Source organism: Nerophis lumbriciformis, linkage group LG37, assembly GCF_033978685.3.
Source record: "Nerophis lumbriciformis linkage group LG37, RoL_Nlum_v2.1, whole genome shotgun sequence".
In the NCBI taxonomy this organism is placed as follows: Eukaryota; Metazoa; Chordata; class Actinopteri; order Syngnathiformes; family Syngnathidae; genus Nerophis; species Nerophis lumbriciformis.
The window spans coordinates 14,726,792-14,748,823 of NC_084584.2; the positions used below are offsets into that span (position 1 = coordinate 14,726,792).

The 22,032-nt window shown below is 39.8% G+C and overlaps 1 protein-coding gene across 2 annotated transcripts in view; it reads left to right on the forward strand.

Annotated features, from left to right (window-relative positions):
* Positions 1–20,480, forward strand: part of LOC133577576 (uncharacterized) — a 30,929-nt gene extending 10,449 nt beyond the window's left edge. The window contains exons 10-12 of one of the 2 annotated variants that reach the window (XM_061931550.1): positions 17,121–17,169; positions 20,211–20,306; positions 20,377–20,480. In XM_061931550.1, coding sequence (XP_061787534.1) covers positions 17,121–17,147 — 27 coding nt within the window. In that variant the 3' untranslated portion in view covers positions 17,148–17,169; positions 20,211–20,306; positions 20,377–20,480. Of the gene's footprint in view, positions 1–1,670; positions 17,170–20,210; positions 20,307–20,376 lie in introns of both variants that reach the window. The other variant, XM_061931549.1, reaches the window with a different exon arrangement.
* Positions 20,481–22,032: the final 1,552 nt, after the last annotated feature.

Sequence of the window (22,032 nt, forward strand, 5' to 3'; positions counted from 1 at the left end):
ACCATAGTCAGTAGGGGTGTAACGGTATGACATCCTTATGGTTCAATACGTTCCTCGATACTAGGGTCGCGGGTCGGTTCATTTTCTGGGCAGAAAGAGTACAAAATGCAAACCGTAAAACTATTTTATTTCAAGTTTTGTTTTTTGTTTTTTTTAAAGAAAGTGAAATAATGCATGAATGCAAGTGTTGACAGTTTTAACTTTAAATTATTATTTTTAGTATGTCCCTTCCATTTTCTATACCGCTTATCTTCACTATGGTTGTGGGTAAGCTGGAGCCTATCCCAGCTGACTTCGGGCAAGAGGCGGGGATCGTCAGCCATTTGCAGATTTTTAGTATATTTAAGGTCTTTATTGTCTGAAATGCAGCATTAATACTTCCAGCTTATAACTTTTCTTATCTACTTGTCTATTTATGTCAGCGCTGGACTAAATTTTCCCGCTAAGGGCCGCATATTGAAAGCAAGGGGACTTTGGTATGCATAGTTTAAAAAAACATACATATATTTCAAAGGTTAATCTGTATTTAGCTTTGTCTTATTTAATTACGTTTGTTTTTTGTTGTTGCAACATTTAAAAATTGTTTGGATTTTTTGAATGTTTTTTTATTTCATTTCATACCACAGGCCCATAAAACACTTACTAACCGTGATCATTTTGGTCACAATATCTTGGAAGTGTTCTGTACGCTTCCACGCCTCACCTTTTTAGTGGTGATAGTGCGCATGCCCCTAAGTTTGTAAAAATGCCATGCATGTTTGGATCTCTGCTCATGCAGCCAATACTTGGCTTTAGAAATCACTTGTAGTTGATTACAGAGTAAAGGCATGAGGCAAGAAACACTTCTTACTTATATTGTGTGTAATGTAGGAATTTGGTTTGCTTGTACTAAACTGAAGGCTCTGTACCGAAATAAAGTAATACATGTACCGTTACACCCCTAATAGTCAGTCATGCCATGTTCATTTTTTTCAACGTAGGACCCTATGAAATCTAGCTAAATTATTCTTATTTCTGTCAAATGTCGCCCATATTTTCCAAAAGAATTCAGAATTTCAACAACGTATTGAAGAATTACTCCTAAAAACTTTTAATGCTCACAGTTTTAAACACACATTTTAGGCACAAACCTAGTGAGCAGTGCCTTCAACAGACCCACTGTAGCCTCTCACCTGTGAGTAATTTTGTTGTACCACTGTGTTTTTGAAAACCAATTAGAGTCCGTATCATTTGCAAATCGGTCTTAGGTTTTTAAAGTCGAACCCTGTCTTAATGTTTAAAGACGTGCCATTCTTTCAGAAATTTCCACCTTGCGGATTTCATAGGGCCCTAAAATAGTGTATGTGCTAACTAGTGACCACAGCCGTGACTCGCCATGCACTGCAGATGGCTGTTAGGGAGGCACTGACTAACGAAAGCATTACCCTCTCTTCCTTTTCCGTATGTAACCTGTGGCACCTGTGGACCTTCATATTGGAATTCTTCGGATGTGTCGCCTGCTGCTTTTGTTGTCAATCTGTTGGTGATCTAAAAACGCCATTTGCTATACATGCATATATATATACATGTATTTGCTTCCACGTGGACATGAACTGTGCCCTGACTCCAACATATACCGAACACACTCACACACCACCCGATCTGCTTCCCCGGCTAATTGTCCTCCACAGCGCACTGAGCGCTTCGGTCAGAGTGGTGCCAGAGGAATTGCTTCGGGTAATAACTCCAGTTACGGAAGGGTCCGCGAGGAATTTGACAGTCCTGCTAAGAAAGCTCGTTTTTAAACGCTCTCCCTTTCTGCAGCGTTTGTATAGTTTCTCCGATAACAAGATGACTCACAATTTGTTTGTATTTAAGTTCAGAATGTTCCAAGTTTTATTCTGACATTTGATTTAGTCAGTATACTCATTTTTTATTTTCTATTGTCAGTAGAGTAGAAATGTAGGTTGCCCTTAAGCTCTAGTAGACCCCTATGTAATTCTTTTTCTAGCTGTATTGTGTTGTGATTCGTCGTGGAGTGTTAATTGTAACTTTTCTTCCGAATAATGGCTGTGTTTGTGCCATGCACTTGGCGTCCACACATATATTACAATAAAGACAAATGGGTTCAATCTGGCCAAACCTTTTTTGACATTTATATTGCGTTGTTCAAAAACAACCAAGCTCCAGCATAGGGTTGTTTTTTTGTTCCTTTGGGTTTTTTTCACAAATAAAAATGTGGCAAATGTGGGAGGTACATGACATTAGATCTAAAAAAGGGTCTATACCCTGGGGAATGGGCGTCCATATCCATTTGTAATACCTAACAATCCACTTTTACTGAAAGAGCTCATTCATATAGCTCAGGAAATTGAGCGTAAATTTGCCATGTAAACATTCTGTTAATCTGTCCAGTTTTCCTATATTCCTGTTTTATGTTGAGGAAAAAGTAAACTTTTGAGCTGGGCATGCAGTGATCACGTCATTTGATTGATTTGAGTCAGTCTAATGTCACACTGTCACACTGAACGGATCAGCTGACAGCCGCAGCTTGACTTTAAAAGTCTGTTATGTAGACGACAGATTTTTAGGACCTTTTTAGCCATTTGTGCTCTGAACGTTAAAGCTAAAATAAATGCTAACAACGGGTTAGCCTGGGTTAGGCTACAGGGTCACTTGATCCTCCTTTTCCAAGCCCTCTTGCGGAGCTTGATGTGCAACTCAAGGTCTGTTATATCGCATCAACAGCAACGCAGACCTCAAAGCTATGTTTGATGGGCTTTTTTTCATACACAATTTCCAATATGTAGCCTTTCCTATTTTTTCTTCCTGCAAAAGCCACATGTATTTTAAACGTGACCGCTGTTCCAGCTCCAACAACGATCTTGATGTCTCTTCAGACACACAATAATACACTTTTGCTATTCAGGAAGCTAAATGGCTAGTCAGCGAGAGTTGTGGTTGCTCACGTTCACAGAATCACCACTACAAAGCATTAGGTGCCTCACCCGGTCATCCCAGACAAAGAGCTATAGAAGGAAAAAGACGGTGATGGGAGCAACGGCCTAGTGACTAAACAGAAGCCTAATCCAGGCTTTAATTTCGACTGAATTTGTACTGCATTTGGAATATCTAGTCTTACCAAATTAAAAATGTTAATTGTTCCCATGAACGCTGTAAAACAAGCACCATCCATCCATGACCTGAATTTGAACCTAATTGGCAATTGATTTGTGTATGCCCAGCTTTATTGATGTCATTCATTATTGTTTAGGAGATAATTATTTAACACCACAGCTGTTTACGTGAGTCCAAAATGGATGTTTTTCTGAAGCCATTTTGAATCCTTGGTAATGATTTTGATGTTGGATCTTAGAACTTAAAGACCGTATTGCCATACACACAGTCAATCAAGATACACTCTTTGCTTATTTGTTGCAAACACAAAACTACTGTTTCCCCGTTTTTGGAAGCTTTGCTTTTTGACCAAGTCTCCATGTACAGCACTCTTATTACTTATAAACTACAAACACATGTTTTTCAAGGATCTTGATATTTCTGATGTATATCACTGGTTGGCTGTAGGTAGTCCAGAAGTTTTCCAGAGGAAAAAACAGTTTTAACCGGTTAATGTTGCAGTTTGTCTGGATTGCGCAATAAGAAAATGGCAGGACAGTAAAAGCATATTTTTTCTGCTTCTGAATGTTTCATTGTTTCATTTGTGCTATCAATGTATTTCTCCTTACTTGAGATAGCAAAGTTTTCAGATTCCTCTGCTGTGTTTACTATGCCATCTATTTTTAAATCGTCTTAATTTTAGAGGTACAGATAATATGAGGCTGATTATGACATCATATTTGAGAAGTAATGATAAGCGGTATTATTAACACGGTATTACCTGTTTTAAATTTAATTTATTGAAAAACCATCAGTGGGTCCTTTTCTATCAAAAGCTCAGGAACTTAAGGTTCCTGGAACAATTAGTTCCTGGAAGTAAATACTCTTGTAGAAGTGTGTGGTTTGCGTTTCCACAACATTTCACAGTTCAGGGTAGTTTATACAAATCAGGCTTATGACGTATAGAGGAGTGGTTTAGTATATTTCTACACTGATGTCATGTAAATAAACAGACAATAATAAGTTAGTTATTTTATTAAAGGTAAGTAAATGAAATACAAAGCGATAAATACAAAACAATATGATTTATATTTAATAGAAAACAGTACCGAATTGTTCATAAAAAAGTCAGGGCTTTTGTTTGTGGGGTCCAAGTTGTCCTCTCAGTTAATTATGAGTGTCAGGCGATTCTTTTTGGTCCATTTTAGCTGTAAACAACATTTAGATAAATGCCAGTGTGCATTTCACATTCACGTTCACTCGAGTTGAGACAAATAACTACACAAAGTGAGTGTCACTGACTAGTTTTACAAAGTAAACAGTTAATATTTGATGTAATTTACCTTCCTTCCACTTGTGTATTGCCTACTTTTTCCTATTTCTCCAACAAAGTTTCAGAGTAGTAAGCAGCTGAGGTCGTTGCTCCGAGTCCAGCTTAATACTGCTCCGTAAATACTGTCCTCTTCTCGTAGATTTGCACATCAAAATGAAATTTAAAAAAAAATGAAACATTAAACTGCATAGAGTTTAAAGACTACGGCTGAGTAAAAACACTGCAAGATAGTTCCACTGATCAGCATTCTTCAGAACAAAGGTGCCCCACAAAACTTCCTGCATGTCAAAAGTTCACTTCGTTCTTTTTTCTCTCCATTGTCAAGTTTGTTGTAGTAGAAATAGACAAGAAATGGGAAATAAACAAGTTGTCTAGCATTCTGTAATGGTGGCAAAAATACATTTTGGGAACACACCCAACTGTGTTAAACCAATCAGCGTTCGACAGCACAGCCCACCTCCGATAAGGTTCCAAGAACCTTCCAAAAGTCCCACCAAGCTGGCAGGAACTTAAAAAAATAAAAATTAAAAAAAGTTCCTAAATAACTAAATCTACCTGGGTAGTTTTTGGTGGAAACACAGGGGGAACTTTATTTACCTGGGTAAATAGGAAACTTCCTGTAAGAGTCTGTGGTGGAAGGGCCTATTGTCAACTGCATTTTGATAAATTCACAGACTGGCTAGCACCAGCTTGCTAGCATAAATGCTAATGTAAGAACAAAATAAAGTAATATCTTTACCCATTAAGAAACACACCCCAATCTAAACTAATATAAAGACATTGCTGTCGAAACAGTTAATGTATTCAATTGTGCACATTAAACCTGCAAGCTGTGCCCTCAACACTGTGCTTGAGCGATACAACACAGATTATTTTACGGTGCGTTCAAGGACTGCCGAAAAGAGGAGGAGGTCACAATGTCTGCCAGAAATAATAAATTATACATTTTAGTTGTTACGCTTATTTCATTTAACTAATCTTAATGTGCTGAAGTACAAACAAATGCTTAGCCATTAAAACAGATACAATGCTAATACTAAAAAACCCTAACGTGCAACATAAAATAAATACAATACATGCAAAATAGTGGCTTATTCTAAAAGTTTATATTTGTTTTAGTAATTTAAAAAAAACGTGTTCAAAATATTTCAGTGTGTGCAAAAGCACTGTTTGAGCATATTCAACACTATTTTAATAACTGATCATTTTGGTCACATTAAATTTTCATATTGTTACATTCCTACATCATACCAATAACACAATACCAAAAGAAAGCCCAGCTAAAGAAAAAAATGTTTGATGAGGCAAGATTACCTATATTGTGCTGTAGGTGGGTTAGGGTGAGCAAATCAAACACTTATTTTCTCCTACCTCAGGTATGTGAACTTGGCGAACTGCAGTAAACTTCTCTTGAGCTCACTTTAACCAAACAGGGTGTGAATCGTGTGGGGCTTCTTCAATTTTTCAGTGGAAGACATTTTTTATGCCATTTGCACCAAATGTTCTGCACACATTCAGCAAGGAGGGGGAAACCCTCAGATTTCCACACATCAAACCTTATCAACCACCAACAGTGATTGGAGGCCAGCAAAGATGCCTGTTCTGCTAAAGATGAAACCCCAAAGCCAGGCACAAAGAAGTGTTCATAAACTACAGTTAAAGCTAAAAATAATAGCTATTAAGTTACTGGGTACCAGCCTTGGAGCAAGAAGTTCGCAGTATTAGTATCGTCTTGAAAAAAAAATAGCTTCGGTATTTCTTGATACCAGTCACTAGTTGGCTGTAGGGAGGCGAAAAGTTCTCCAGAGGAATAATTAATCCAAACATGTTGACATTGCCAAGTTAGGTCCTTGTTGCTTGATAGGAACATTGCTGGACTGTAAAAGCATATTTATTTTCTTCTGCTTCTGAATGCTTCATTTATTCTGACTTGGATAGCAAAGTTGTAAGATTCTTCTGCTGTCCCTATTAGACTATTCATGGTATAGTCATGAATATTCTTAGTATATTGGTAAAAGACAACCTGTGTGCTGTCAAATAACAGCTATGTATTTTTTATAAAAACACTTGGCATTGTCCTCCTATTTTGTTGGGTGATTTATTCCAGGTAGCGTTTTTTTTTGTTTGTTTTTTAATTTAGTCCCCAGTTTTAAAATATGCACCAAACATTGGAGTAAACCGGTAAATATTTTTTTAATTAAACTGTACACTTGAAATCAAGACCAGCAAATGTCTTATTTTTTTAGTGAAATAGTTGTCTAGGCTGTCCCCTGAAATGTTACTTGTGTGTTCTCTACATTCTTTCCAAACAGGTTTGACCGACTATAAAGATGTTGGACTGTGGCGGAAGTAGTTTTTTAGTGTTGATTCATCAATACTTATTTGCAAACGCTATTTAAACATCAGCAAGATGTGATGTTAGTTTGTGAGACGCTGCATTTGGCTATGAAGTCTGTGTAGCACCAATGGAAGGTTGGTAGGTAACGACCGCACAAACAACTTGCATGACAAATATGTGTACATTGTTGTTGAATACTCAAATTTAAATATTTTTGGTAAAAAGCTTTGATAGAATTGGGACTACCTGCATGCCCACACTCTTAGAACATTTAAAAGCTGCCTTGTAAAAGCTTTACTTTTACTATTGATAGTGTAAACTTTTTTAGAACAAGTGATGAGGAATAATTGAATTTTGTCCATTTCGATTGATCAGCCTTGTTTGGTAATTTTAATTCCACAGTAGCAAATCTCTACTGGCTAAACACAAGTGCTAAATGTCAAACGCCTATATGTTTTAGTCCAGTTTTACGTTGAAGCAGGATCACTATTCACGTAATCTGCCTTCTAAGACTGTCTGTGGAGTTTGAATTGAACCTGAAATGAACGTCAAGACTTCGACATACCGGTAGTTCTTATTAATTACTTGCAGTGCTAGTAGATAATTAAATGTGTTTAAAGTACAGTTGAACTGGTTTGTGTCAACTTGTTGGTCAACCGACTTGGATCCTGGTTCTCTGTGTTTTTCTTAAAGTATCCGCTTAAACCGATGTCAATGTGCATGGTCGACTGCTTTTGTTAAAGTTTGACACCAAAAGGGTTCATTTCTATTATAAATTAGTCCATATATGTTGATGTGTTGTAGTATAAACTTCCTCATTGCTATGCTGCATGAGACAAATGCAACACTATTGTCAAAAGTTATGCAGCATTCAAACTTGCACACAGGGACCCCCTGTCAAAATAAAACAATGTGAGCTATAGACTGCGCCAGTCCCAATTTCCTAATTGTAGAATCCTTTAAACAATCTAGAATACAGATAGTGATCCGGATCACCCCCAAAATCTAATGACTTGTTTCTTAACCCATTTTCTATAAGTGTCAAAAATCCACCCATAACTTTTTATGCTATGTTAAAAACCGACAAACTACTTTAGTTTAAAATTCTATTGTAAGCCATTTACCTCATGTCTCCGACCAAAGTCGGAAGTAAATGCGTAAGCAGTGGCTGTTTTCGGTTGTGTAAGGGTCCCACTGTAGGCAGGCAATGTACTTTGCCCTATTCTTGTATAGTAACAGTTGGCACGCTATGACATGCTATAGTTCTTTAATCTACATTACTTTTTGTAAAATAAATCCAATGACCGTTTTTATTGAATAGCCTTTGACCCAAGTGTACGCTTAAAAAGCTGAATGTTGTCTGTGGTGTGCAATTTGTTTTCTTTAACAGGTTTGTCCATCTTTAAAGGTGACAAGGAACATGCCAAACCAAGAACTTAGGTCTGTGGTAACCTTGGATCAGTAGTTTGTGGTTAGCACTTGTTGGAGTGGTTTGGATGATGAAAAGGTATGACGACCTCATTTTCTCATGTGAAAGATGTGATGTGGTTGCTTTGAAGCCAAGCCTGTAGTTCGGATGATGGATGATGTGAAACGGTTCTTTTTTTTCTCTAATCTGTAGCAGTACCAGGAATTTTAACAATATGTAGATTTAAATCAATATACAGTGGAAACTGACAGATGGCCAACCTTTGAAGCACCAGTAGAGTGGAAAACATGTTGACTTTATATGCTTAATTGTTTCATTGTATCCATCAAACCATATCCAATTGATTTTAGCAATCTGCAAAGTATGTGAAAACACAATTTAAACATCACAAAATGCCATAAATTTAAGTCAGCCATTTTGAATGTTCCGCTCTGAATATCTTCGGCTATTTTCCGAGATTGACGTCAGAGTAGTAATGCTTTTGCACTCGGACCATGTTATCAGATCAGTCATACTGGAAATATGCAAAAATTAGAAAGAGATGTTCTATCACTCACGATCCCTATATAAGACATGAACACACAGTCCTAAATAAATACATAAAGTCCGCTAACAATAGTCTTATGTGGTCTCTGTTTCGCCCACAAAACTCTTAATTATTCAAAACCGACAAACACTATATTTACATCTCGTGACCTGAATAATTAACCAAATATTAGTAATGTTACTATAAGCGCCAACGCAGACAAAGTATTTTTAGTATTGATAACCGAGCGCTAACTATAGTTTATGCTGCACTGGACTCAAGGAGAGACTTAAATGTACCGTATTTTTTGGAGTATAAGTCGCACCGGAGTATAAGTCGCACCTGCCGAAAATGCATAATAAAGAAGGAAAAAAAACATAAGTTGCACTGGAGCCGGCCAAACTATGAAAAAAACTGCGACTTATAGACCGAAAAATACGGTAGTTATAAAATGAAACTGAAGATGGCAGGAATGCAACATACATGGATGCGAACTGCCGTAAAACTAATAAAAAAGAAGCTCATGCAACATTGAGCCTTTCTCATCCGGATATTAAGAGGATTTACCCATGAATCTAGAAGTTGTTCATCTGTGACATTCATTTTATACCAGGTGTTGAAGACAAACATACCATAACAGAAGACCATGTCAGCAGCAATTTTTGTAACCCTTCGTCGTGTGGATTACAATTATTCATCCCAACAGGAAGATATGGACACCCTTGACATTCAGTTTATACCCAGTGTTGGAGACAAACATACTATAACAGAAGAGAGCGTCCGTAGCAACTTTTTTAACCCTTCGTCGTGTGGATAAATATGAATTGTTCATCCAGACGGGAAGATATGGACGTCCTATCAGTCACAGTGAGAGCAGACATCGTACAATAAGCAATCGTTTTATTATGTTTGTACCGGTAGTTTGTATTTCTTGTTTAGCACATTGCAATACTGTTACATGATGCTAAGTGTTTCACTGAAGCTGAATCTGTTTAGCAGAGTTTCTAAAACTTGTAGTTCATTCTTTTTATCTTCAGGATAATAAAAATATATGGTTCTGGGCCATTTTTTCACAAGTAGTTTGTTTTGACTCCCACAAAGTCTATGATTTGCATTGTTGGTAGGGAAAAGGATCTGCGGTTCCTATGTCTGCCACGCGATCACGTGACTGGTTAGCTCATTATCTCTCAAAATGGCTCAGGAATCTGAAATTGATACTATTTAGAGCATATTTATTCACCCGCAAACTGAATCTTTTGGTGTCATACATCACACATATATGCTAATAGCTTCAATATAGAGGCAACTTGTTTTTCCACTCAACTGTTACTTTAATTCTTGACTTTTCAGGGTATTAGAATCGATTGCGACTGAATCGTTCAGACTTTCTTTGAAGTAGGGATACATACTAAGTACATTGGGTTTTTTTTTTGTATTGTAGTTGGGTCAGTACAGGAGAAAAGATCTATTAAGATTCTGGACAAATGATACAACTATCAGCAAACAATCAGTTCTGACACCACTGGCGACAGAGCACCATTCACTTAAGGTGCCGCACTAAACATAATCAGTTACTCGAGTAGGCGCTGATAAATAATTTGGTAAAAATAAACCAAAATAAAGAGTCACATTACCAGCTTAATTTAATACACAAAATTAGTCCAGATCAATAAATATTCCCAACGCACAGGGCACAAAAAATAAGTTTGTAATACAATATTCCCTCCCAAAAGTCAAGCAAGGCATTACTAAGAGTTCAGTGTCAGTTTGAAAGCCGCTGCTTAGCATAGCACACCTTGCTTAAATATACGCCCCCCAACATTCTAATTGTATAGTGAAATATATATCATGTAAAGTCACGCCCTGTGCACATGAATGCCATACATAAATATTATCCCCAGCTGATTGTACTTGTGCATTGCAGAATCATCTACTCTGTAATGGATCGGTGCGGCCATTACAAGGTGACATAGCAACTGCTTTGCACATTGCACTGCAAACCTAGTTGACTTGTTTAAGGCAGGTTGAGATAAGACTTCCCTGCTGTGAGATGTTACACCTCTTGTGGTAATAAACAATTATTTTTACATCTTTTCACATTTTTTATTTACACAATATTACATTTAGTGCTGATAAATATCAGTATCAATAACATTTTACCAATATACATCCCTACTTGAAAGCCTCTCATTTGAGCAGGCTTCATCAGTTCATGGTTTTTTATTCATCCTCTAGCAGGGGGAAACAAGAATGATTTGGCTCTATTGTGGTGGAAAAAGATACCAAGGAGAGACCTGCGAGCACAACAGTAGTTATATCGAAACACCCTCGTTGCTGTATTGTAGCGCAAAACGACGGCTGTCAAGAGGCAAACAGCTTCTAAAACAATCTCAACAGTCCAGTTGCAATCGATTCAATGCCCTGATAATATAGTGACCTGGATGAATGAAAATATTCACAGGCATGACTAACTCAGGCTGGATAAGACCTTTTTCTCATTAACTAAAGATATAAAATCAATCCTTCAGTAAAAGTGTATACAATCTGTGTATGTGTTAAGAAAAAACAGTCAGCAGTATTTACTTGCTGTAACCTCTTGTCTTAACTCTTTGTGAGGCTGCTGTTCATTGAAGTAAGTCATCCAGAAAAACAGAAAAAGCAAGTTATTTGATCCACTGAATGAAGTATTGCATTATATGCGGATGTCTTGCATATGAAGTCTTGCAACTTTCTCATATTTTACCCGAAATGTTTTGCTTGAATTCCAATTTGTACAACCTCTAGGTTATTCCACTTTGGGCGTTCTTGAATACATGACAAAACAATGTTTGAGACATGCACCTTTTTATATGAAATATATCCTGCGTTTGTCATCCATTCTGACTAGACATCTATTTCAACGCCAAATTAATGGTTGTGAATAATTTAGACATTGTGGTAGACTTGCAGGTTACTGCCGAGTTATTTTATTGTTGATCTTCACACAGACTTCAGTTCATAATGTAGTTAGACCACAGATTTGGGAAGGATTCCAATTGTCCTCGTAAATGTAATGTAACAAATATGTTCTAAGGATTCCAGATCTACAATTTTTGTTTTTTTAGATTTCATCATTTTACACACAAGTCCAAAAAGAAGGTATACAGATAATATAGTTAGTAGTTTAGAAAAAAATGTTGAAACAAAATCTTGACCTGTATGGCTGCTAACAGTATGCCTCATTAGTCCCCAAAGAATGACAATCTTAGAAATATGACCACCAAATTTAGCTTCAGACACTTCTCGTAGGGCATTTAAAAGCCAAATTGTAAGTCCTCCTTACAATTTACAATGCCAACATTGCTTCAGGCCCTGCAAGATAGCACAATGTTGCAGTAATGCCATTTAACAAAAATTCTACCAATTCACACACATTATGTGCAGTTTTTCAACTTTGTTTAATCTTCGCAATTTTACGGCACATTTTTGGGCAATCGTCATTTTACACCCATTGAATTTGTCTTATGAGCAGTGCTCGCCTTCACGTCAACTGCTAAACAACCAAATGTGTTAACATTAAACAGATGGCGACTTGTTTTAATGATCCAGTGTTTCCCATACATTCGTTTACTTTTGTCGAGTGGCGAGCCGCCACAGGTATATTTTGCCATCCTCCCTCATTCATTTTATTGGACTGCGAATGTAGCTTGTAGTTACAGCGCCGTACACTAGGCGTCAGTGCGCATGTTCTCCCAGAGAAAAAGACATGAGGAAAAAGGAATCTTCGAAGAAAATGTGACGGCGCAGTAAAAAATCTCGACATTTGCTGAATTTGTTAAATACGTTAATACATTTTGAGATTTATGGGCTCGACTGGTGTTCATGTTCGTCCAAAATACGAGACAACTATCGGCGACAGTGGGGTGGGTCATCGCGCTTGGACTAAGACCGGCTGAAAAGTACTGTTTAACGGGAATGGCTTGACCTTTTGCTCAGCCAAGGCAACTTTAACTCCAGCCTACAAATCCGCCACCAGCCACCAAGAGACATCTATTTGGGCAACAACACCTGTAGATACATTATGCCCGTAAGTAAAAATAAATATATTGGTTTATTTTGTTAAATGTTTTTAAAACATTAGATAATGTCATGCGTTTTTTTATAACCTGAACCAAAGTGTATATCCACACAAACATTTTACATTTTGCAAGTATGCAAATTACATGATTACATCATATATAATCATGCCTATGTGCAAATTAGGAAATGTCCCCTTTGACAACCGACCGCCACAAGTCTAATTAATTCCTTTTGGAAACGGGTGATCTTTTGCCGATTTTGCCATCTCTTTTACCAATAAAGATCATTGCTATAGACTGCAGTCAACAATTCATGTCTTTCAGTAAAACCGTGTGCAAACTGCGTGCAATGTGTTGGAGCATTAAAATAAGTTTACAATCAACAGGCTCTTAACTGTATGACATGCACATAGAATATCAGCAACTTGCGGACAACAGAGCAGACGGGACATTAAGGGAGCATACAATACATTTGTCGCTGTGGTATGGCCTGAAGGGGTTCAATCAGATGCCAAGGCAAGCCTTCGTTAAACCCGGGCAACCGCAGCGCTTCTAGTCCATGCGACAACATTCGAGCAACAGCAGCGTAACATTCTGTAGCCAGTAAAGCCACGCGTTACAAATAAAAGCTCTTTCAATAAAGTTAGTGTTGAACCACAGTCATGAATTAAAATGTGGGCAATATAGAACATGTAACTGGGCCCAAATGTACGGCCAGTAGATCCGTTGTGTGATACTGTAATAGACACAAAAGCCGAAAACAGTGCCAAAGGGGCTGTTTGTACTTTGCTCACAGTTACAGTAACACCACCAGCTATAAAGTCTCTATTTTTCTGATTTACTAATTGAATAAAGGTTGCTCGTAGCAGGCCCAGAGAAGCAACTAATAATTTGTTGTTACGATAGACTATATTTAATGATTGCTAGTGTTAGCTTGCCAAATTGCTTTCTTTAGCTGATAACATACAAAGTTAATGCGAAAGCATGTGTTACACACAGTCATAGTTACATCATTACATGCCTGAAGTCATAAGAGGGTGGGTTAAATGCCTTCAAAAGGTATCTGCGTAAGGTTTGCAGACATCCCGCCTAATGTGACCACACTAATGTGTATCACACTTGAAACATTGCTGAAAAAGTCGGAAGAGACCGCATATATTTCGAAAAGGACTAATTATTGGTGTGTAATGGACGTCTTGTAACGTCCTGGGGAGTTTAACTCACGATGAAGAACTTGTATTCTCCTTTTTCGGACCAAATACTTGGTCCCCCTGTTGAACGAGCCCCGGAATGCCTATCCACCCTTAGCTGGGACCAAGCGCGGCCTGTTGTGTGTATGTGTGTGTCATGTCTTTGGCAAAGAGAGCTGCGTTAGCTGCAGTCAGCCAGCTAGCTTGTCAGAGACAGGCTGCCCCAGTCCAAGTCCCTGCATTGGCTTACATTGACCATGAGTAGTTCTGCAGCAGTCAGTGGACAGTAAAGCACTGCAGCCAGAGGTATGCTTACACGGATCCCGTAAGGTAAGTGTTCATCCATGTTTATCTTATCAAGATGCACAGTTCTCCCATGACTTAACTTCTTTCTCTGTCCTCACTCATGTCACGTCGCCCCCGAACGGTGACTCTTTTGAAGGGCTTCTGGCATCACACTTGTCAAGAATGGCATCACAGTGCAGATCCTCTTCACTCCTTGTGTGTGTACATGACCAAGCTTTGTAGACTCTGCAGTGTGAGTGTGTGCGTGGATGTAGTACTTTGCATATATCTGCCTCACGGAGACAACGTATGGGCGGCTGAGTCGCTGGTCAGCTTCCTCGACCAGGCGTAACAAATTCCTTTGTGACTCAACCATTGTCTTTTTGTGTATAAAGTGCTTACTCATAGTACAATCATTTTCAGTAACAATACTCTCAACTTGGTGTCTGCTAGTACTCCTTTACTTCCCGGTGCTTATAATACAGAAATAAGCAGGTCGTCTTTAAATAACCAAAGGTCCTGTCGCAGTGTTCATGTAAGTTCAGACGAGGAACCAGAAGACTAGAACCGTGCTGCTAAGCTCTGTTTCCGCCAAGCAAGGCCGTTGGTTACAATACGCAATTACTTGCTTTTGTCAGAACGAGAAGTATAAAAATAACTTGCCTTTCTGCGGCACTCTAAACGCACTTTTTCGTTGGCGTATTATCGGCATTCTGCAATAATAAAGCAGAGTTAGAAGCCTTTTTGTTGCTTACTAACAGCCCACTTTGCTGAATTTATTGGTCACTGTGCTATGATTTTATAATCTCATTAGGTTTTAGCTTTCAAATCGACTGGACTGCTTCGCGGAAACAAAGCTACACCTGCACCCTATATGTGGTATTTTTTTGTTCTTCTATCAGCTGATTTTTCTCCTGCACCCACAACATGACTAGATCGGTCTGTGTCCTGTGTAGTCTACTATAGTCATTGTCTTCACGTCCTGTACAGCTCTTGGTGGGATTGAGGAAATTACTAAAATACTGTAGTACCTCAACTTACAAACTCCATTGGTAGGACCGAGCTCGTAATTCAAAACATTTGTATCGTAATTCAATGTCGACACTTAAAACCTTTTATTTGAAATCTATTCAATCCGTGTTTGGTACTGGCACCTCCAAACACCTGAATTTGGACATGTAATAAGCATTTTAAAAAGACAAAGAAATTTTATGAAGTAATGTAGTAATAATAATAATACACAGCATTTACCTTGGAAATGATTCATGGAGAAGTAAATTTCATGTTGGTTGTTGGATATTCGCCTTTAGTTACAGCGGCAGTTTGCCTTCATGGACTGCTTCTGTCGCTAAAACAATCAGTATCTTCTCCACCTTTTGGATATTATCAGCTGGCGCTGCACCTAGGTTGGTCCCGACCGCATAGCGGTGCTGTGGTCGATGAGGGTTTGTTTCTTTGGTTCGGTGAGTGTTGCAGGGTTTGCTTTGGTATTTTCTTCTTCATGGTGGGCGCATGCAACTTAATCGTAACTCAAATGAATGCTCGCAACTTCAGGCATAACAAAAAGCAGGGATCTCAAAATACTTGTAAATTGAGGTACTTGTAAGTTGAGGTACAACTCGTGAAACAGAAATGTCTACCACAGAAGCACTTCTGTGTTGTTGGGTTTGGATGGCTCTATCTGCATCTATTGATTGAAACTCATTATTAACTTATGGCAGGGACATATGTCACATTTTGCTTTAGTTTTGCCTAATAATTCCAGGCATAAAATAGTTTTTCACTGTACCAGCGCCTTGACACATACATTTTTTCCATTGAGAACTGAGTGAGCATTTAAACAACCGTCATGATTGTGCAGCACAAATACATTTGTACTTGAGACATTTTGTAGATATATTGGGTGAGTTCAAGGACAAAGTGCTGCACTGGTGCACGACTGCACAACTTGAACCTGTTTGTGTTGTGTTTCCATCTGGTTGTTTGGTTGTTGGGCAGTGTCCCAATGACCCATGTGTTCTGTTGTGTGGCCCCTGAAGGACCACGCTGCTCAGCAATTGGTGCCCTTGAGGCATTCCATATCAGTCAGTCTGCACTGTGATCCATTCCACTTCCTTTCTCAGCCCTCTTTGGTCGGACTACTTTTTTTTTTTTTTTTTTTTGCCGTGTCCTTTGACAACATGAGTGTGATGCCAGAACCACCCTTGCGGCCGCCAGTGGCCCTTCTCCAAAACGTCTGCAAGAGCGACGTTAGGGGGAAGCCTGGTCTTCCCTTACTCCTCCAAACATCGAAAATGCTCCAGTTGTGTTTGCTGTTTCACAAGTAACTGTTAACAGTAGTACTTTCCTGAGAAACAGAAGTACTTTCCTGAGAAGCAGGGAGTTCTATGAATGTTATTAGTCAGGAATTTGTCTTTGCAACTTGACAACAAATGCACACCTTGTCTGCAGCTCTTCCACTCCATGGTACACTTTTTGTACTTCACACTTCGCCCAGGTCACACTGCACCACTTCACTCTTTTGGAACGCGAATCACCCGCGTCAACATGTTTTTTCTTCCCCGCTGATTTTAGGTACGTGCACTTTTGAAGCACATTTTGTAGTACCCTTCCCACGCGAGACATTAGGTTAAACCAACATTCCTGCCAAATTGTCGCCGCGGCGATCCGATAATTCTGAAGGTGGTGTAGTGTGACGGTCTGACATGAACGACATTAACAGTTACTCTTTCGTAATGCATGTTCATATCATAACCTTTTTTTTTTACACACACAGACACATACAAGCCACACAAACACACACATCATGGTAAACCCATAGAGGGGTGTCACTATCAGGCTCTCACTGCGTGTCTCTTGCCACAGGAGCGTCCACCAGCTGAAGGAGGGTGACCGTCCTCGCTGCTCAGTTGCAGTAAGTTTCTCCCACTTTATTAGGTACACTGGTCATGCTGCTCATGCCACATATCTTACTGTATATTTGGGGCTTCATGTTGTGCGAGTTGTGATCACCTACTAAAAAAGTTGTGTATGCTCAAATCCAGAAAACGTCACTCTCCCTTTTTCCTTATTTTCTCTTTATTTTTCTGGTAGAAATTTTTGGAAAATGCTACCTAACAATAAAAGTACCGTATTTTCCGCACTATAAGGCGCACCGGATTATAAGGCGCACCTTCAATGAATGGCATATTTCAAAACTTTGTTCATATATAAGGCGCACCGGATTATAAGGCGCACCTATGCATCCAGAGCTGCGCTAAAGGGAATGTCAACAAAACAGTCAAGTCAGTCAAACTTTAATATATTACAAACCAGCGTTCTGACAACTCTGTTCACTCCCAAAATGAACAAACAGCTGATTTACTCGTGTTACGGTAAATCAAACGTTAGTGCAATCACACCATGGTAACACTCGAAATAATGCAGAGCAATAACAATATATCAATAACTCAACGTTGCTCAAACGTTAATGTCACACAACACACAAAATAAACATGTAAAGCTCACTTTATGAAGTTATTCCTCATCCACGAATCCCTCCAATTCTTCTTCAGTGTCCGAATTAAACAGTTGGGCGGATACGGCATCGTCGAAGTCGTCATTAATGGAGTCAGTGACAATTCCTGCCTTCCTGAAAGCTCGGACCACAGTTGAGACTAAATCAGCCCAGGCATTTACAATCCACTGGCAGATAGTGGCGTATGTCGTCCGGCGCTGTCTCCCTGTCTTGGTGAACGTGTGTTCGCCTTATGTCATCCGTGTTCTACTGCGTGACTGATCGCTTTGAGTTTGAACTCTGCGTCGTAAGCGTGTCTCTTAATAGGAGCCATTTTGGGGTCTTCACATAAACACACAAATGGAAATGAAACGTCATATATCCCAGCATGCACCGCGCGCTTCTTCTACGGGGGAAAATGAAGTTGGCGGCTTCTTACCGTAGAAGAAGAAGCAGTTCTACGGGGAAAAAGAAATTGGCGGCTGTTTACCGTAGTTGCGAGACCTAAACTTTATGAAAATGAAGTTTAGGTTTGTTGTGGCTCAATATTGGTCCATATATAAGGCGCACCGCATTATAAGGCGCAGTCAGCTTTTGACAAAATTGGAGGGTTTTAGGTGCGCCTTATAGTGCGGAAAATACGGTATCATATTTTCTGGACCATAGGGCGTACCGGATTATAAGGCGCACTGCCGATGAGCAAGTCTATTCAGGTCTTTTTTTCTTACAAATAGCGCACTAGATTATAAGGCACATTAAAGGGGTCATATGATTTTTTTCTAAATGTAAAACACTTCTTTGTGGTCTACATAACATGTAATGGTGGTTCTGTGGTCAAAATGTTGCATTGGTGATGTTTTACAGACCATCTTCAAGTTGCTTTCTGACAGTCGCTTCAGGATGCGCCGTTTTGTGTATTTACGTGACTCACCTTCGACAGCGTCTCCTCCCCGTCATCTTTGTTGTAGCGGTGTAGCGTGGAAGAAGTGTCAAGGTGGAGCTAACTGTTTTAATGACATGCAGACTTTACGTAAATCAACAATGGAGCAGCATCTTCTCATCCGTGGCTCACTAGTGCAAAAACCGTCCGACCGGAACTCTCTAATAACTAAATGGGTGAATTATGTAAACTCACTACACTGGTAGTTTTTAGCGCTTCCATAACGAGATATAAGTTAGAACTAGAGATGTCCGATAATGGCTTTTTTGCCGATATTCCGATATTGTCCAACTCTTAATTACCGATCCCAATATCAACCGATACGATATATAGTTGTGGAATTGACACATTATTATGCCTAATTTTGTTGTGATACCCCGCTGGATGCATTAAACAATGTAACAAGGTTGAGGTGGGGGGGTAGGGGGTAGCGGGGGGTGTATACTGTAGGAAGAGTTAGTGCTGCAAGGGGTTCTGGGTATTTGTTCTGTTGTGTTTATGTTGTGTTACGGTGCGGATGTTCTCCCGAAATGTGTTTGTCATTCTTGTTTGGTGTGGGTTCACAGTGTGGCGCATATTTGTAACAGTGTTAAAGTTGTTTATACGGCCACCCTCAGTGTGACCTGTATGGCTGTTGCATTGCCTTGCATTCACTTGTGTGTGTGAAAAGCCATAGATATTATGTGATTGGGCCGGCACGCAAAGGCAGTGCCTTCAAGGTTTATTGGCGCTCTGTACTTCTCCCTACGTCCGTGTACTCGGCAGTCCGATATTATCGGACATCTCTAGTTAGAAGTTTACGCTACTTTTATATTAGAAATGGCAACTGCACAGGATAAATGCCTCATAACAAGAAGATAGTAGAAAAAGAGGAAACGTATCGACTACGCATGCAAATTTTCAGGACTTATGCAGATCTCAAAATACACAGCAGGTACCAGAAGATAAGAAAAGTTGGTTCTGCATAATATTGTGAAACAAAACGCCAGATAATGTCTGCTAATGGGTGCCATTTTGCGGTCCTTTTACACACACCATAGTACTACTTGCATCTCTGACTACGGGAGCCGTAACGGGCCGACAATCCATCAAGCGGTGTGGCTTCAAAGTCATACTAAAACATTTTGACAGATTTTTGAGTGCCGTGTATATAACGTTCTTTATTTTCAATGGAACATTTAAAGTTTTGGTGTTTACTGCCATCATATTGCAGTCTACACGTATCTCTTATGTGTGACTGCCATCTACTGGTCACACTTATTACACCCATGTACCAAATAAAATTGCTTCGAGGCCGGTAAGCACAACCAGAATTGTTCCGTACATTAGGCGCACCGGGTTATAAGGTGCACTGTCGATTTTTGAGAAAATTAAATGATTTTAAGTGCGCCTTATAGTCCGAAAAATTTGGTATCTGCCGGCCCCAATTGCTCCTCATTTTAACCACCCTTGTCATGCACTACATTCCAGCCACCTTTTTATGAATGTTGACATTTCTTTTTCCCTCGCCTTTTTGTAGTGAACGTGACCCTAAAACTGATGGTTCAACAACAATGGTGATGCCCCGGAGGCCCTCCATGTTTGTTTCCCGCGACGTGGATGTCAAATCGGACTGGTATGTTACTTTAATGTTTCTATAGTACGACTGCGTTGAAGCTTTAAATAACTTTGGTCTGCTTTTTCAGTGATGCTTGCCATGATGCTGAAGAAGCACACCGGAGGATGAGCAGTCTGTCTTACAGATGATGGATTGATGCTCTGAAATGCCCAAATAAAAAAGTAAACCTCACCAACGGTGCCAATTGTTGTTGTTAATGCTCGGTAACCAAAACAACTGATCAGTAAGTTGCCATCGTTGCTCGTTACTCAGAAAGTGACTCCGGAAGGCTCGTCTTCACTCACAGCCCATTACTTTGCACAATTAAATGTGGAGCGGTGCCACGTTTCCACCAAGGTGATTCGAAACTGACCCCAGGTTGGGGGGGGGGAGGCACTGATCCAATGTGGGTCAGTTTCAAGTTGAATGCACTCTGCTGAATCCGACACTTGGACTCGCTTTACCTACACCGCAGGAGAATGTAGACGTGTGAAGGACTTGACCTCCTGTCCTTTGCAGCCATGTGAGCCACTAAATACAGGAGGAAGAAGGGGGTTGGTTGTAGGGATGGGTACTGGATTCGATACTATGATAGGCACCAACCGGATTCTGTCCGTAGTACTTGCTATTCGGATAGTATAGGTCTTTATTGTCATTGCACAAGTACAACGAAACTTTGTTTTCAGCACAAACCTGTTCAAGATTAGACAAACAGTGTACAGGGTTACAGAACAGGAACACTGATGGGTCGCCACAAGATGAGTAAAAAAATACAATCTAGCCCAGGTCTTCTAAGGGGGCCCAGTCTGGAGTGGGGAAAAACCTCCATAGCAAAGCACATATACATATTACAACATCTCGAGATATCTAGCAACAGAGGGAAGGGAGTGCGGGGTCATGGTGGCAGGCCGCAGCTCTCAGGCGCTGACCATCCTTTCATCACCCCTATGGGATTTGCGTCGAGGGCGTTGGATTTGGGGGGGTGTATATTTTTGTGGATGCTTGTGTGTAAGCCTGCAGTGTGTCTTTTCCGCGGCCTTGATGTTATGCAGTCGCTAGTCTTAAGTCAACAAAAACAGGTGTGTGTCCATGAGAGACAAGAAGGGAGTTTGTTGTGTCTTCGCCGCACTGTCCTTCGGGAGAGTCTCGAAGCCAGGGAAACAATCCAAGTTAGAATGTTTTGTATGCGAGTGAAAATAAAATTTGCTTTTCACTCTAAATTGTCTATGACTGGTCCTCAAACCTGCGGGGCAGACAGTCCGATGTGATCCTAAATCACAAAGTGTCCACAGTTCTTCCCGCATCCTCTCAATCATTTGTGGCAGCTTTGGGGTACTTTGAAGACCGCCAGCAACTTCCAATTTGTCGACGAGCAACGCTTACTCCAATCAGCAGATGTCCTGGTGTCATAATTCCGAATAAGTAGATATCTTCACGTCCTCTACTGAAAAGGGTCGCCAGGCACGCGGCACTCCTTCCCCCAAGAGTCCGTCGCGTGTCCAGTAACAACCGCTTCGTCACGACAAGCAGGTTCCCCCAAACCCAAGATCTTGTCAATTTCGCTGAGGGCAGTTAAATAGTTCCAATGTTGATTTGGAGAGCAGTGCAAAAAGAGTCAACAAAAAAGTTAAGACAAAGAAGCAAGCAGGAGAGATAAGGGGAGAGTCCACCCTCGATGAGTGCCAGAGAGAAAGATTGACTCGCGTTAACTCAAATATAAAGTAAGTCCACTCTTCCAAAATGC